The 17,942-nt window shown below is 45.7% G+C and overlaps 1 protein-coding gene across 1 annotated transcript in view; it reads right to left on the bottom strand.

The window, feature by feature from the left end:
• Positions 1 to 17,697, bottom strand: part of IGF1R (insulin like growth factor 1 receptor) — a 291,231-nt gene extending 273,534 nt beyond the window's left edge. The window contains exon 1 of the mRNA XM_058542364.1: positions 17,547 to 17,697. Coding sequence (XP_058398347.1) covers positions 17,547 to 17,640 — 94 coding nt within the window. The 5' untranslated portion in view covers positions 17,641 to 17,697. The remainder of the gene's footprint in view (positions 1 to 17,546) is intronic.
• Between the last annotated feature and the right edge of the window lie 245 nt (positions 17,698 to 17,942).

Raw genomic sequence — 17,942 nt, 5'->3', positions numbered from 1 at the left:
AGCAACTTCTTTGTCCAAAAATGGAGGAAATGGGGTCATGTGATATCTCCCAATAATTGTGTTCCTCTCAAGCAGCATTCACTTCAAGAAAAGCAATGGGGTACACAGAAAAGACAGACTACACATTTCAAGCATTTGGCCAAAGTGTCAGATGACAAATGTGCTTAGTGCTATCTTGAAAATGTGTACTTTTAGGTACTGGGTTCCACTTAATTTTTCAAAATTAATCTGTAACCAACTCTCAAAATTGGCCGAGAACTTATACATAAACAGAGTCCCGGTCTTGAGAAGCCTTAGCTACAGCACATTACTCCATCATTAAGGACTGCATGTTTGTGTGCCCCCCAAATTTACATGCTGAAGCCCTAACCCCCAAAGGGATAGCATTAGGAGGTGGGGCCTTGGGGAGGTGACTGGGTTTAGATGAGGTCACCAGGGTGGAGCCCCAAGACGGGATGAGTGTCCTTACAAGAAGAGACCAAGGCATGCACTCGCTGGCTCTCTGTCTCTCTCCATCGTGTGAGGATACAAGATGGCGGCCAGCTGCAAAGCAGGAAGTGGGCTCTCACCAGACATGGGATCTGCCGGCACCTTGATCTTGGACTTCTAGCCTCCAGAACTGTGAGAAACAAATGTCCATTGTTTAAGCCACCCAGTCTGTGGTAATTTGTTACAGCAGCCTGGGCTGACCATGCGGACATCCCTACAGCTCTGTAAGAGCGCATCACCAACCCAGGGAAGGGGCACACCACCCTCCTGTCATGTGACAGCACTTCCTGCCCAGGGGAAGCCAAGAGTGGTCACTTGGGCTTGCTTCCAAGATGCAGGGAAAATGCCAGTCCAACTTCCAGACCCGGAGGAGCTGCCAGCAGAGAGCTTCCTCCCACAGAGCCCAGACCAAGAAGAGCTGCTCTTCTGAACCAGGTGGAAAAAACTCCTCTCGCAGCCAGACAGGCTCGGCTACCTCCCAGTCGTGTTGGCATCCAGCAGGTCCAGGCCTGAGCCCTGACTCCTGGTTAAACTAAAGGATGACAACATAGTACAAAGAAGCGGTCCCAGAGAGTATCTGCTGGAGTGGCAGACAGGCAGACCTGCTTTGACAGGCAGCACATGCGCCCTCGGGCAACACACCTCTCGGAGCCTCAGTTTCCTCTTCTGTAGAGCAAAGGCTCTGGCCTTTTTCTACTTTTGAGACGCTCCCGTTCTTGTTTGCAGAGGTCAATCCCTTTCCTTCAGGGCTCCCTATGTAACAGGGGAGTCAGTGTGCAATAAAAAACTGAGCTGTCAAAACAAATGAAAAACTTCCAGTATAATCAGTGAGGGAACCAAATATCTAAACAAATCTTTCTTCTGGAAAACTAAGAAAATGAAAAAGCAATTACATGTCACATGGCTGATTAGTAATAAATTTCATTTGTGACTAGATGGCACGAGAGTCTGACTCCTGACTTGTCTTCCCTGAAAGGGAAACATTATCTGTGATACTCTCTCATTATGGAAAACAAACCCATCCCTGGTGACTCAGCTCAAATCTACGTTTTTTGGTGAAGGCTTCCCTGACCTCACACGTCCTCTGCTGTGTCCCCGGGGCACCTGCAACACCCCTGGCTTGGCTCCTCCACTGTGGCCACCACGGGCAGGGGCTGGTCTTCTTAAATTTGTCTCCTCCACTGTCCCACATGGTATACACTCATGGTTGAACCAATCAAGAAATAAGGGGCTTTTCCTTTAAAAAATAAACACAATATAAGATTTACCATTTTAACCATTTTTCAGTGTGCAGTTCAGTGGCATTAAGCACATTCACACTGTTGTGCAACTATCACCACCATCCATCCATGGAACTCTTTTCATCTTGCAAAACTGAAACTCTGTACCCATATGACACTAACTCTCAATTCCCCCCAACCCCCTAGTCCCTGGTAACTACTATTCTACTTTCTATCTTTGCAAATTTGACAACTCTAGGTACCTCATATAAGTGGAATCATACGGTATTTATTTCTTTGTGACTGGCTTATTTCACTTAACATAATATCCTCAAGGTTCATCCGTGTTGTAGCATGTGTCAGAATCTCCTTCCTTCTTAAGGCTGCACGATATTCCATTGTTTGTATGTAGCACATTTTGTTTAACCATTCATCATCCATTGATGGACACTTGGGTTGACTATTACAAATCATTATTTGCTGCTGTGAACCCGGGCATGCAAATATCTATTTGACTCCCTGCTTTCAATTCTTCGGGGTATATACTCAAAGTAGGATTGCTGAATCAGACGAGATGGCAATTCTGTGTTTAATCTTTTGAGGAACTGCCAAACTGTTTTCCACAATGACTGCACCATTTACATTCCCACCAGCAATGCATAAGCATGCCCATTTCTTCACATCCTTGCCAACACTTGTTATTTTCAATTTTTTGATAATCGTCATCCTAGTGGGTATGAAGTGGTATCTCATTGTGGTTTTGGTTTGCATTTCCCTAATGACTAGTGATGCTGAGCATCTTTTCATGTGCTTATTGGCCTCAAGGAATAAGTTTTAAACAAAAGGAATTAACTCTTCTTCCTAAGAGAGCTTTTCTCACAAAAGGTAAATAGTACTATCACTTACTGTGAGAGTTGTTTCACTAAGTTGGTTAAGTGGCTTCAGTTCAAAACACACGTCCCTTGGAAACACCACCATAGGTGATGGCCCCCTAGCAAGACCACCCAAGCCCACCTAACAGGCTACTGAAGCAGGACAAAGCCTGAATCCCAATCCTGGAAAGCAGAGACCCCGTACAACCCAAGGGATCAGAGCAGGAGAGCGGCTCCTCCTCTGTCCCAGAGGAAGGCTCTCCAGCAAAACGTTTACTAATCAGGCACCATTTCTGCGGCTGGCTTCCCACCCCCTGACCAAGCCTCCTCTGGCATCCTGGGGCCCCAGGCTCTGGGGACTCCCACTCCTGCAAGCAGCCGTCCATCTACAAGGGCCGCGGGTTCTCAACTTACCCCACTCTCATTTTAAAATATTTTAATTAGTTTTTCTGGATACGTAGATCCATGCTTTTCAGATCCTGTATCCAAAATTTTGGCAGAGGATATGACTCCCACCCCCATTCCTCACGTCCTTGACCACGCAGATCTGGTTCTTCCCCAGGAGGCAGCATGACCCCTCATTACCCACCTACCGCTGAGGGAGGAGGAGAGTGCTGGGATGTATCCCACTCACACTGCTATGTGAATGACTCACTTCTGTCATTTGGGCTCCCTGACACATGGGCCTTCTTGGGAACCCAACAATCCCTCTCCCAGAGGAGAATGCTTCACGCCCTTCCCCAGAGGCAGAAAGTGCATCAGGAAGAGAGAGGAACTCAAGGGAGGGAGGCGGTTTCCATCCCCAGAGATGAAAAGGCTTCACAGAGCACTTGTGAAACTGCTCTATGTACAATGAAGCCACAGTCTGAACGTAAAGGCCAGAAAAGGCAAATGCAGCCAAGAGTGAACATCAGTCCATACACACCAAGGAGGGTACCAATTTTTTTTAAAGGAAGTAAACAATGTCCTACGTGTGTTTCCTCCGTCCTTAACAACAATAACAGCTAACCCCTAGCGCTTATGATAGGCACTTGGCTCTAAGGGATTTATGTGTATTCACTCATGAAATACTTGCAACCATCCTCTGAGATGCGTGTCATTGTCTCATCTCCCATTTTACAGATGAGAAAACTGGGGCAGAGAGGCAAAACGAGGTGTCCCCAGGCACAGCCCAGCAGGAGACTTCTCATTTTGAGAGACTCTAATTCAAATCTCAAAAGGGAATCCGGACCATCAAACATGACTGGGGGAAAAAGTGGTCTGGGACACAGCAGAAGGCCTGCTTCCAACTGAGGAAAACAGACTGTCTGAGGTGCTTAGGTTCTGCTAGCTGGAACAGCTGAAAAATGATTTAAAATTCAGAATTCACTATCCTGATCGTAGGAACTGAATACAAAAGCCCCTAGGCCAAGTGATAACCACCCTCCCAGGAAGCCTCTTGCATTACTGTGTCTTTTCATGTTACTTGTCTGGTGAAGACAGTTACAGGTGCAGGACCAGTAGCACGAATCTGCCAGCACCAATCCCGGGCTAAGGACCAGCGACGGCTTCTCATTGAGAACCACGACGTGCCCAGGAGTTACAAACATAAATCAACACAAGATAAACAGCACCGGTAGCAGAGCCCAGACCTGGACACAGACTTGGTGTCCTCTTTCAAACAAACCATCCCTCACTCCTCTAGGCCTGTGCAGTGAGGGCTGGAAACAGCCCTGGCAGGGTTTGCCAGCACTGCAGGGGGGCGCCCCCACAAACGACACCAAGGCCCCTGGATGCCCCAGCCAGCCCAGGGCTACCCCGGGCCCACATGACGCAGCTCAAATGGAAACCTGGGTCATCTCTAACCTGGTTTCCTTAGAAAGTTAGAAAGCAGTGCCCTCATCTGAAAAGGTTTCACTTTTAGCTTTAGAGAAGTTTAGATGCCGTAGTACTCCCACGGTTTTAACCTGGTCCTCGAACTTACCAGGTACCCCTGATGTCCCCCATCAAAGGTGAGCGTTCCTCCATGGGAGCTTTATTGCGGGGGAGGAGGGTGGGGAGGAGGGGTGGAGAAGAGTTGGATGATGCAGCCGTTTATGAAGGGCTTTGCTCCCATGCTCCTCCTAGGTCTCCCTCCTCTGCACCCTCACTGGTTCACACTGGGGTTTCTATCTCTGGTCTCCCCAACGCTGACCCTTAAGAGGCCAGAGCAGCCTCCCCAGCACACCCTGTCCCTGGGTCCACCACCACTCCAGTTCTCAAAAGGCTTCAAAGCTCCTCACTCCCTACCCATTGTGAGGTCCTCCTCCCAGGGCACTTGGTTCTGATGCCCGCCTCACCCCATCGGTGTGCACTGCTACCACACCCCCCACAGGCCTGCCAGCTGGAGCACTGTCCCCCGGGACCCTGAGAGTCAAACATTCAAGGTGCACTAAAGTCAGACGTCCTCCCTAAAGCCGTCTCAAGCTCTTCAGTAGCTGGGTGACTCCACCCCTACAGCCCACACACTTCTCCCAACCCTTAGTCAGCGTCCCATAATTTACCACTGAACACATATCGCCTGGGACTGTTCATCAGGGTCTGACTTCTCCCAACTGGAGAGAAAGCTCCTTGAGGAGAGAGAACATCACGCCTGTTTTTCATATGCTCTCCTCGGAGCTGAGGTCACTGGGGACCTTGACACGGAAAAGTGGGCTGTGTATCCTCCCCACCGCCAGCCCTCCACCCCTCCTCCCCTCCTCCTCAGCCGAGGAGACGACCTCGAACCTATGGATCCACGGGAGCCAGCCCAGTTACCTTAAAGACAAGTTTTCTGGTGCAGAGAGGCAGCCTGGTTAGTGGTTCCAGGGGCCGACCTGAGGTTCATGCTTCATGAGCTCAAACCTTCACTGTGGATATGGGAAAGGAGGTCTATCCTTAAGTGGAGACAATGTCCGGTGCTGGGGGGAGAGGAAGACTGCAGCCCCGGAGAGAGGCCAGCAGGGCCACCACGGCACGTAGAGAAGAGAGAGAGAGAAACATGCATTTGTTGGACGCTCTCCACTCGCCGATTCTGCTGGGCCTCTCAGGTACATTATTGCTACTCCTCATGTCACCCCAAATAGAGCAGGATTACCCCAAACTACAGATGGGGACACTGAGGCCTATAGAGCCCTTTCCCATATGCCTCCCTGCATCTGAGAGAGGGAGACAGAGAGGAGTCTGAGGGGACGGGCTTCAAAGGCAGCGCCCGCCACGCACAGGCAAACCCCACCGACGAGGGCAGATGAAAGGCAGGCGCTGTCCTGGCTTGTCCTGCTAAGTTCACATCCACCCTGTGCAACATTGACACGGCGATTTTACAAGATACTCTTTTTACAAGCTACGCTTGAAATTAACATGCCAGGTTCAAATGATTATGTTTACATCTTCCGTAAGAAATATGCCGCCTCACAAGTCTCCTCAGGAGTATGAAGCTTTTAAGGATAATTTCTTAGGTGTTGATTACGTTCAGGAGTCTTCTTCACACCATCCTAGACAAGTAAACTTCCTCTGTCAGGGGAGCAGGGAGCGAGCTCCACTGCAATGGCCCCACAAGGAGGCTGTCAGAGGCCTGGACCAGCTCCCGAAAGGAGACGAGCACTCACGTGATGAGGGCCTGTAAGATTGGCTACTGTCCCTGCTAGGATCCATCACAAAAGTTTCCTGGCCTCACCAAGAAAAACAGAAGCAAATGTTCACAGAGATTCTGCTGGTTCCAACCAGACCTTCCTAAGAGCTCCATCTCTCTCTACCCTGTGTCTCAGGATCTGAAGGCTGGAAAGGCCATGAGGAACAGCCCAGGCCACCCCGTCATTCAGAAAGAAGAGAGGGAAAGAGCAGTCAGCAGCTGCCGGGGATGCAGTGCCCACCTGGCCCCGGGGCTCCACTGTGCTCCTCTGCACCAGGCCACGCGGAGACCACGACACCACGGAGCCCAGCCTGACTGGCTTCCTTCAGTCCGGCGCCCAGCTCCACCATGGTCTAAAGCCCACGGCCAACACAACTGGTGTTGATGATGATTCATTAAATCCTACCTGTAGGGAACTTCCGAACAAGGTCTCCCTCCACAGGGATGAGGCAACCTGGACACACGGCTGGACTCACAAGTGACCTTTCCAGGAGTTCTAAGGTTTTTATTCACCTCAATGTACAAAAAGCCTGACGAAGCAATGATTTTAAAGATAACTGTATTGCTTTCAAGTTCTATGTAGCAGTAACTGGCGTGAGAAAATGTTTCAGCTGGCCAAGCTACAATGACAAGATGAAAATAAATTTGTTGTAAAGAGTGCTTCAAAGTGCATGGGGTGGGGGGGGGGAGTTTGCCCCTTTAAAAAGTCTTCTATTTCTTGAGGTTTTCCTCTGCGTCAGGCACTGGGCCACGTCCTGGGAATTCAAAGATGACCAAGGTACCATTCCCCTCCCTGACAAGTGCCGGGAAACCATACGGGGGTGATGCACTAACAGAGATATAAGGAGAGTGCCGTGGGGCCATCGCATGTCAAATCAAGGCCACCAGAGAGGGTGAAATTGTAGCTAATTCTTAAAGGAGTTTGCCAGAGGGCAAATTTCATAGTTGTTCCAAGCAAGGGGCTTCCACCTGCCAAGGCAAAGAGACTGGAATAAGCACAGCCTGTCTCACAAACAGCCAGAGTTGTTGTTCAAAATGTCTGAGATGATGGCAGGCTGCAGTCCTCTCTCAGATAGCCAAACAAATGATTTCCAATAAAAGGCAATCACAGCAAAACGAGCCTAAATCTTTCGAAATGTAAAATTGAATCACCACCTATACACTAAGTTAGACTCAACTAAGGAAGTGAGAAAGTAGATTCCAAAAATGTCAAAAAAGTATGAAACTAAATACAGAAAAATATCTCACAAAATACAGCCAACGTGAGACCCAACACCAGTAACAGAAATGTTTATTATTCTCTATTAGGATTCAGGGCTGGTGAGCATCTTAACTTCTTATATGTGTCCCCCTTGGGACACACATAAGATTGATAATTAAAGCGTTACCACATATTTAAATAGAGCAATGGAAAGTAAATCTTGCTTTATTTTTCACAATGAATCAATGGGTTTTTTTAAATTTCTAATCTCAAAAGTAATATTTTAGAACTTTTCATTTATTAAATTCCTGTAAAAAAAAAATCTCAAATCCTGAATTGTAAAAGGCACACTAGATAGAACAACTCTGCCAAAGTTGTTTACATCACTTAGGAAGACTCCAATTCTCTCCTGCTAGCTCACTGACACAGTAGAACAATCTTAATCCATCACCATATCCTAATGGTTTCTACAGAAGTCTGCAGTCTCCACGTTTTTCTGCAACCAGGTTTCCAGGAACCAAGCCAGAAAGCAGACTTTAAGGGATTGGGTGGGGGATGGATATCTTCATCCTTAGGGCACTGTTAATTCAGTCACGGAAGGGGCTGAGTTTCCTTTGTGGCCACTAGATGGCGCCTATGCATTAGTAGGCAGGCAAAGTGCACACTGGACACTTCTCAGGCGCTGGCAGAAACTGACAATTGAAAGGATTAAAGGAGAAAGCATAATAAACAGATCCCTGAAATGTAAGTTGAACTGCAGGGGCTGGCCACTGTTTACCAAAAAAAGGTAAAACCACACAACTGTGTTTAACAAGCAAACTGTAATCTTGTTTAAGCACCTTAGCAAAATGAAGTTTTATTATAGAACAAACACTTATTGAGCACCTACTGTGTGCCAGGCTCTGTATCACACTTAAATTGACAAGGGCAGTCAAATATCAAGTGTACCTATATTTCTGGCACTATCCAAAGAACATCTCTGTTCAAGAACGTCGTGTCCATAAGAGCAGCAGCAAGCTAAACTCTACGGGCTTAGTATACTCCTGTCTCTGTTCTAAAGACTGGACATACGTATTGATTCATTTAATTTTTATGAATAAATGTATGAAGTAGGTTCTATTCAAATTACTGTTCCACAGATGAGGAAACAGGCATAGGAAGATTAAATAATTTGCCTGAGAGCTTAGCTTTCGAGGAGCTGAGATTCAAACCCAGCTCCTTGGCTCCACTGCTCTCTACAGCCTCATAAAATGACAACAGCTCAGGTACAAGACAAACCACTGTCACCAGCACAGTCATGGCTATGAACTCAAAAGGAGTAAGGGGAAGTCAGCTCTATAGAAGTTAGGGTAATCTAGAAAAGCTTCATGAAGGAGAAGGAATCTGAGTTAGAAACTAAAGGATGGGATCTCAGATCTATTAAAACCATAGAAAGGTATTTGGGGGAAATGTTGAGTGTCCCGCCTTTAGACAGTTACAGTCTTGTCTCTATTTTACAGATCTATCTGAAACCTAAAGATTTTTAAAAACGAAAAAAATTACATTCTCCCCCCCTCCCCGCCAAATTTTTCTGACATTAGTTTTCTAAATATCTTAGAAAATGTTATTTTGTTGTTTAGTGAGAAAAGGAGAAAATTCTCCTTCAATTATTTTAAGTCTGTACATTTCTTTGAGACTCAGAACAGTTAAAGAACTTGTTCAGGGCCAGAGAACTAACTGGCAGCAAAGGAGAAACTGGAACCATGCAACCTTGCTCTGCTCTAGAGTAGCACTCTCCACCATTGAGTATGGGGCGGCAGACCAGAAAGAGGAAAAACATGCCAGGCCATGAACACAGAAGGAGCAAAAGCAAGGAGACAGGCAGCATGGCTTACTCACCGCAGAGCTAAAGCTTGGGGGCTGGGGAGTGATGGAAATTAACACAGGATCCCTACAGCAAAGTCTTATTAAGGACACATCACAGCTCAGTATGAGGGGCCTTAGACTGGATTCTCGTACCATGACTTGGCATCACAAAAGGCACATGCTGAGAATTCGGGGCTGGCAAATCCATCGAACCAGAGGGATCGCACAGGAGTTGGAGTGGCCAGCTTAGAGGCCAACTGAGCATCTCCTCATCGAGTCGATGCCGGTCTGGACTGGACCAAGGTGGAGCCAGAAATGGGCAAATCTGAACGATTTCAAGCGACTCAGTGAAGTGGAAAGGAAACATTCAATTAACCAGTCTCCCCAGGAAAGGATGGGTTGAAGCACTGAAATTTAACTAGAAATTCCATCCTGATCCAACCTTTGTTGTTGAAAATCTTATCAAGGTATGTGTTAGAAAGAAAATCCCAAATATATCGCCCAAGTAAGGCGACAAGAACAAAAGAATTTCCTGTGATTAAACTATACCATACTGTGACCTAACATATGTCATGAACTCATTATCCACAGAAATCAGACAACAGAACTAAGGAGAGCTGAACAGCAGATCTTCCGCTTTCACTGGTCTCTTTGATCATTTGTTTTCATGGCAATCTATGCTTCTCTTTCAAATCCCAAGTCTGTGAGCTTGTGTATTACCCCACTACTATGAGACCCAGGAAAATTAGGTGGGGAGAATAAATACAGGATGACACCGATAAATCTGAACACAACTGATGAGGATTTTACTATCTAAATAGAATAGCTGATGACTCAGAAAACTACTGCCAGCTGACACAGCCAGGTGGGTCATGGACCTCTCTACGCTTCCTCCTTTTTTCCAGGAAGTTAATAAAGGTCACTCAGATATTTCAAATTTGGGGAAAACTGAAAAACTGTTATACATAAACTCATCTCTCCCTAACTGTCATCAAACTTCTGTTCCTTAAAGTGCTATTAACTAAAATGTGCCTAACTCAAATTGGTGCTGTCTCATTTACTTAGTCAAACATGTATTTTCAATAACCAATTTTATAGAGACAAACTACTGACTATATTTTACATGAGAGGACAAGCTGAAAGTAGCCATCCAAAATATCTCAGGAAAATTTAAAAGTTCTACTCTATAAAACATTTATGCTTTAAGACCATCAAAATATATTTGTTCTCCCATGTCAAGAGTAATTTAAAAAGCAGGATGCATACACCTGATTTACCAAACTGACAATTCCAAACCCAGTTTAAAGAAAGCTAGTGCCAAGTTAAAAAGAAAGTAGCCATACAAAAGTATACAAAATATCAACAATAATGTATTTAAAACTGTCAGAATTTGGATGAATGGATGGAAATACACACACACACAATTTTGAAGAAATGGCATTTTTATTATACAACTATTACTCAAGCAGATGCCTGTCTTGTTAAGGGGGATAAGAGAGTGAGAGGTAAGATAAAAGAATAAAATTTCACCACCACTCCCAAGAATTTTCTGGACTAGGAATAGACTACTTTCTAAAGTCTTTAAAATATAAATGCTGTAATTAAAAAAAAAAAAAAAGACTTCAGACTATTACAATGTGAGCAATTTAAAGCAGGCATAGCTATCTCGGCAGTGTTCAGTGGTACCGGTCATAAGCAGTCACATTTTCCCTATGTGGCTGGCCACAGAGGGAAATTTCAAATAAGAAAGTGTGAGCTTCAACACCATCAACCATCACACGTGGGACAAAGTCACTCAGTTCCATGGACGTGTCCCCAGCAACTTATAAAGGAAGCCATCACCAGCACTAACCAAGGAGGAGAAACGGGAGGATAAGGGCAGTGCCTGCATCCATCCTTACTCTCGCCAGTCATCAATAACAGCAACAATACCGTCAAGTTACTGCAGTGGCAGGCATTCACCCCTCATCATAAAAGAAACTACTTTCTGTTGTGTTCTAGTAAAATCTGAACAGCTACCTATAAGTTTAAAAATTCTTGTAGTCCAGGGCAGAAAAAAAAAAAGAAAAATGAAAGCCTTGCTTACCAGAGTTTTTTTCTTTAGTGTTTTAAATAAACATAGCAAGTAACTTCTATGGTTTGACTTATATCTTTAAAAACTTATGTCAGGCATTTTATGGTATCAGAACGAATTTTTAAACTTACAGAACTGAGTCCAATAAGTGGTCAACATGTATTTATTGAGGAAGAGAGGAAGGAGAAAAACTATTTCTCAATTCAAGTAAAGAAATATCAATATTTCCTTCATATCTTGAAATTAATCAATTTCATAAGCCATAAGTGAAACTGGCATAAGTGAAAAAAGTAGGAAAATCTTCCAAACTGATATTTGGGACTTTACAACATGTGTAAAACTGATGATTTAAAAACAGAAAACACGTTAATCTTCAAAGTTCAAAAGTCTTAAAATCAAAGATACTGTTAATATTTTGAGTCAAATAAGACCAAAGCCATTTAACAAAAGAAACAAACCTTACCATGTTGAGGGAACATGCACCTACTGGGATAACAACCTAACTTGTTTTTAAAGATCTTTTGTTTATTAACCATTTTATACCAAACATATGCCCTTTCCTCAGAACAAATCAGTTCTTTCACAGATCTGTGAGGGTGGGGGTGGGGATGCACATATTTCAGGGTGTTCATCTTTCCAAACGGTGAAAATCAGTTATCCTCCCCAAATGTCAACAGGTCTCAATGTGCACAAACACCGGGACTGTTGCACCACCCCCTTAGTTTAAGCCAAATCGTATCTTTACAAATAACTGGAAAACTTCCTCTTGATAATCTGATGCCAAACGCCATTTTCCAGGAGCAGTCAGAGTGCTTCATACATTATTCACTTTGCTGTCTTTAAAGTGTCCCGAATTTTCCTTCAGAACATCTCAGACAGGGAAATCAAGAAACTATATCCCCAGCACGTGTGCAACTATTATATATTTAGTACAATTGAGAAGAGTGCGTCTCTTGGACTCAGATAGCACCTGTCGTAAGTTGGCTAAGACAAGCAGTTCAAAGCAAGTTGGCCCGAGGGCACAAATACCTCTTCTATGAACTGGGGTTGATTTTTAAATGAGTTTTGAAAACAAATGGAAGAAAATCACAACCCAGAGAGAAACATGGCTTGTACATTTTACAATTTAAAAAAATTTCAAGATTTAATTGCCTCCTCGATCTCATTCTTACCCCCTCACACTTTTAAAAGCAGTAAGTTATTTTAAATTACGCAAAGCCTTAAAATTATGAAAGTTTCCTAATTATTTCCAGAAAGCTAAGAGATGTGTAAATCCAGAAAAGTTTTGAAATAACTTCCATCTTTCTTACAATTCAAAACATGCTATGCAACATTCATGTACACACCTGTAACTCCTAAAGTTTTGGCCAAAGGTAACTGCAACCCTGCACATTTTTAATCACAATTGTCATAACCAATGCAATAAAAAAAGGCGGCAAGGCTGATCAAGATGGTCGAATGTCTCTGTATGTCACAGCCTGCAGTGACTTTGCAATAAGAGGGAAAGTTTTCACGAGGCAAAAATGGTGCAGCACAGGCCTCCAGAAGATCAACAACATTGGTTTGCGTCATATCTTAAGTCTACAGAAGTGTTTTTAAAGAGCCTCAAATGCTGTTTGCTGTCTATTCCAAAACTATGTATCTTGTGCTGAGTCAGAAAAAGATCTGAATTTTAAAGCAACTTTGTTTCATGCGAGAGTATATAAAATGCCCCAAGGACAAAAGCAAAGTCCTCTTCCTTTGTAGGCTCAGGCATTACTTGGCACAAGGTCCAGCTTTCATACAGCAGGTGCCCAATAAGTGCTGCTGGATTCAGTTGCTTCTTACAGCACATTCTTACAAAACAAATGAAACCAGATTTAAAAGGAAGCTACTGTCCCTTAGGACTTCCCTTGGCAAAACTCTAAGGCAACAAGTGAAAATGATACAGTTGATTTTCATTACTGCGCTGATCTTGCAACAATAAGACCAGCAGGAAACATTTTTATTAGTAAACTAAGCCTTAGACAAAGACTAAAAACAAATGTAAACAACAATTATTCTCTAGATCTTTTCCTATTAAAAGGCCAAGGTAAATTTGGATAAAGGCATAATAGTTTAAAAACAAAAAAATGCCTTTGCTATATTTTTAAATCTTTTGTTCCATAAGAAATTTTAAGTTTTTTAAAAAAAATTACTGTGTCTGAAACTACTGTCTCCTGCGAAGATCCTTCTTCCTGCTCAGACTCTAAAGCTGTGTAAGAAATAAAATTGGCAACAAAGAAAAACACCCCACTATATTAAAATGAACAGTTCATCCTCAGTCTTTACTACCAAGATGGTTAATATGGGAACTCAAAAAAGAGAGTGGAAATTCCTTACGATCTTAAAACACTACATTATTTCTCTGTTGAAAACATATGTAAGAAAATTGGAAATACAAAAAACCATCCAGACTCAGCTCCTAAATTCTAACCCTGGAAAGACCAACATCATTTCAGATTCAGTTAAGGATTTTACTGTCACAGATCTGACTCACAAGCATTTGTGTTTTTTCAATCCAACCCCTCAATCCTTAACTTGAACTACGTATAACCAAGATTCCTTTCTCCTTTCTGTTCATTTCTCCTATGACTGAACTTTTTCAATAAGATAGTCACAATGTTTAAAATGCATGTGATTTAAAAAAAAAAAAAAGCCATGAGATTGACTATCACTCATGAGCTTCAGTTATCAGTTTGCTGTATTGCTGTAGTTCATGGATCTGAAAACCTCCATAAATAAAACAGACAGACACCAATCTGCTGTACAAATATACCTAATAATTTTAATCTAGCTTCTATGTTGAAACTAACAGAATGCATTCTTTTCAACATTAGCATATTTCTTTAAAAAAAAGGTCTATTGGGATATATTTCACATACCATAAAAGTCACTACAGTGTACAATTCAATGGTTTTTTAGTTTATTCACAGTTGTGCAACCAGCACCATAATCTAATTTTAGAATATTTTCATCACCCCAAAAAGAAACCCCGTACCCATTAGCAGTCACTCCCCATTCCCTCCTCCCCCAGCCCTAAGCAATCACTAATCTACTTTCTGTCTCTATGGATTTGCTTATTCTAAACTTCATATAAATGGAATCATACAATATACGGTCTTTTGTGACTGGCTTCTTTCACTTAGCATGATGCCTTTAAGGTTCTTCCAGTCAACCTTAGCATATTTCTTAAGGCTAGACTTTTCTAATACTTCTGAAAAATCAAACATACAACCTTTTGAACTTCAAACCCTGACCCACACCCCATCCCTCCTCAAAAGCACCATGTACTTGCTATTTCCCTCTGGAGAATCTAAACTATAATTTGCTATTTAGGTTCTTTCCAAACTTCTTATTCTTGGTTCTTCTTCTGGTAATAAAACACCAACTTCTTTAAACACCAACCTTTCACATACCTATATTTCTCTGACAATAGGATATGACTGTGCCTGGGGCAGAAAGATGACTGAATCCTTTTAATAGGATGGCCACAATATGTTTAAAGCGCACGTTGATTTAAAAGAAAAAAAAGCCATCAGATATTTTGGCTATCACTCATAACTTCCAAACCTCTCTTACTTAGATGCTCTGTTCACATTGACACAAAACAAACGTGTCTGTATGACTTCATTTGCTTCAAGAACTTCTAAATTTTCCAGGTTAAAGATAAAGAAATCACCCTACTGCTGTCGCAGGCAAACATGAAACACTAATCCCTAAATATACCAATGCAATACGGAACCAACACCACCCCAATCTTTATTACTCTACTAGACAGCCAAAAGAATGTCAGTCTCTGATAGGACTCAGTTTATTTCTATCAGAGTTAAGTGTTCCAGCACCTTTTGGACTAAAAACTGAACTCACGCTCACATTGAGCATATCATTTACTCCTCAAAACTTCAGAGCTGTAGGGAGGGGCAGGTACTAAGTTGGAACTTCAACAAACCATAATCAGGATTCAGGTCCCTTCTGGCCATCCATCAGGTTTTCGGGAACCAACCACTTCAAGGCATCCTTGAGAAAAGCTTTGGCTACTGGGATTATAAACATACATTAAAATACCCCTTCCCCTCCTGTCTGTTTTCTCAAGAAAGAGCCGCCTTTCACAAAGAATATTTCTCATGAAGAATCGCTTCAAACAGCAAGACATCCTATTTTAAAATGCCCGACTCCTGCCTCGGAGAAGCAAGGCCATCACTGCCATTGTGAATTTTGGAATTTACTAACATTAAATAATAAAACTAGAGACGCTACACAGTTCAATAGCTTGCCATAATAAAATGGATTAACTCGCCTGTGTCTTCTAAACTATATTTAGCTTTGAAAGGCTAGAAACCCTCCTCTGTCCCCCCAAACACCATCTGTAAGCCTTAGAAGGGAGCCGAAAGCCTTTCGCCCAATCCAGTGAGCTGAAAGTTTAGAAAACAAAGAGCAGGAGAGCTCAGATTTGTGGAAGGTCCAGCCTCGATCTGTGCCGTCCTCCATGCAGTAAACATGCTAAATCTATAAAAGTCTGCTCTTACTCCATCATGGACTCATTTCTTACAAGACGTTTAAGGGTTTGTACATACAAACAGCCGTTCGGATTTGCCCCCTTGATGGGGCCAGACAGCCCCGCTGCCTCTTGATTCTCCCCCTCACTCTTCAAGGCTCAGTCGTGATTTTTCAAAGTTAACTGGCACCACCTGCATACCCTCGGCAAACATTACTCACCAACACACCCTCACGGTTCCCAGCCCCAGTTCTGCGACTGCATTTAAACTTGAATCGTGTTCAAGTTCCCCACCATTGTGAATGTACCAGTAAGCCACCTTTTAAATTTCTAAGAAGAGTAAAACCCCCTCCTCCTCCTCTCTCCACATACCGTGGGGCCCTAAGTTCTCCCTCCTTCCGCGCGCTTCCCTACCCCTACCCGACACTACCAAAACAAAAGCTATCTGATTGCCAGCGATAGCGAGTGTGCAGCGATATTGCTTATTAACTATGCACAAAGGAAGTGCGGAGCGGGGGGAGGGGGGGCAACACAACTCTGGCCACAAAACCAAGGCCAGGGCTCCGCGCTCGAAAAACAAAACACCCTCCTCCCCACCCCCCGCCGCCACAGACCCTGGCGCTCCTTAAACCACCGCGCACAACACCTCTCGCCAGGGCCAGGCGTGTAGGTGTCCCCTGAGCGGCCGTGTGGCGGCAGCTACACCCCCGCGTTGCGAGCACGTGTGTGGAAATGCACGTCGACCCGATCACACACCCACTCCCGCATACTCGGACGCTGCCCTACCTACCACCCCTGAGCCCCGCCAGGAGGAGGAGAGGCGGCCACTGGCCAAGCAAAAACTGGGAGAAGGTCCCAGCACCCTCTAAACTAGGGGCTCGGGACGCGCTCCCCGGAAGAGCCTGACTGAAGCAGGGCCCCCGACCTCGCATCTTTCCAGGGGCTGCATGGAGGCTGGGGGTTAAGCAGGAACGCTCCCCCCACCCCTGAGGCGCACAGAGCAGCCCTGGGAAGCTGGGGGCAGGTAACTCGCCGCAGATCGGGCGAAAGTGACGAGAAAGGCCAGGAACCCAAAGAAGCCAAGGGGCAAAGCACATTGGGAGGCAGGAGGCCGCGCTGGGACGTTCGGAAACGTGTCCCGGAGCTGCGGGGCCTCTCCACCCGGCACCACCCCCTCGGGGGCAACTTGCACCCCACGGGCCGGTGAGCTCCCCGCACCGGGAACCGTGTCTGCCCCAGCAGCGAGGGCGCCGCGCGGCCGACTGAGCTGTCACTGCCGTCTGCGCGCTGCGCGGGGGCCAGCGCCGGGAACGCAGCGGCCCCGCGCGCCGGGAGGGGGCGAGATGCGGGTGTCCGGGCCCGGCCGGGCGCGAACTTCCCCGACCGAGTCCCAGCGCCGGTCCGGTCCGTGGGCCGTCGGGGAGCGAGCGCTGCCGAGTCAGCCGGCCCGCGGGGCAGGGCTCTCGGGACAGCGGAAGAGAAAGCCCCCAAGGCCCTGCCCGCGCGCGCGCGGCGATGCGCTGAGCCCGGGCCCCGGAGCCGCTCGGGCCTTCTGGCCGGGCCCCTCCGCGCCCCGCCCCACCGCTCCCGGGCCCGGGGGCCCGACAGCTGCGACGGTGGCAACTCGGGTTTCGCAAACAGGGTGCAGCCCCTCGGAGGAAAAGTTCCCGCAGTGGCCGCGGGCGGCGGGCACATACTCACTTTCTCCACTCGTCGGCCAGAGCGAGAGCGCGGCGGAGAAAAACAGGAGCCCCCACAGCGAGGTCGGGGACCCTCCTCCGGAGCCAGACTTCATTCCTTTTATTTGGGACGAAATTCCCCTTTCTCCAAAAAAAAAAAAAGGAAAGGAAAAGAAAAAGTCTCAAACTCAAGTCTTCGGCCCCCTCCAAAACCCAGGGCGAAGGAAACAGTCCTCCAAAGGCGGCGCCGGCCGGGGCCCGGCGGGCTGCGCGGACGGGGCGGGCGGCGGCGCGGGGCGGCCCCTCAGCGCCGGCAGCCGCGGCCCAGGGCTCGGCGGAGTCGGGAACCCGAGGCGCGCCGGGGCGGGCTGTCGGCGTCGTCGGCCTCCATTTTCAAACCCAGAGAGGCAGGAAGGGG

The sequence above is a fragment of the Diceros bicornis genome, chromosome 5 (genome assembly GCF_020826845.1).
Source record: "Diceros bicornis minor isolate mBicDic1 chromosome 5, mDicBic1.mat.cur, whole genome shotgun sequence".
Classification (NCBI taxonomy): domain Eukaryota; kingdom Metazoa; phylum Chordata; class Mammalia; order Perissodactyla; family Rhinocerotidae; genus Diceros; species Diceros bicornis.
Note: the sequence above shows the minus strand (reverse complement) of the source record. Positions and strands in the feature narration are given on the sequence as shown.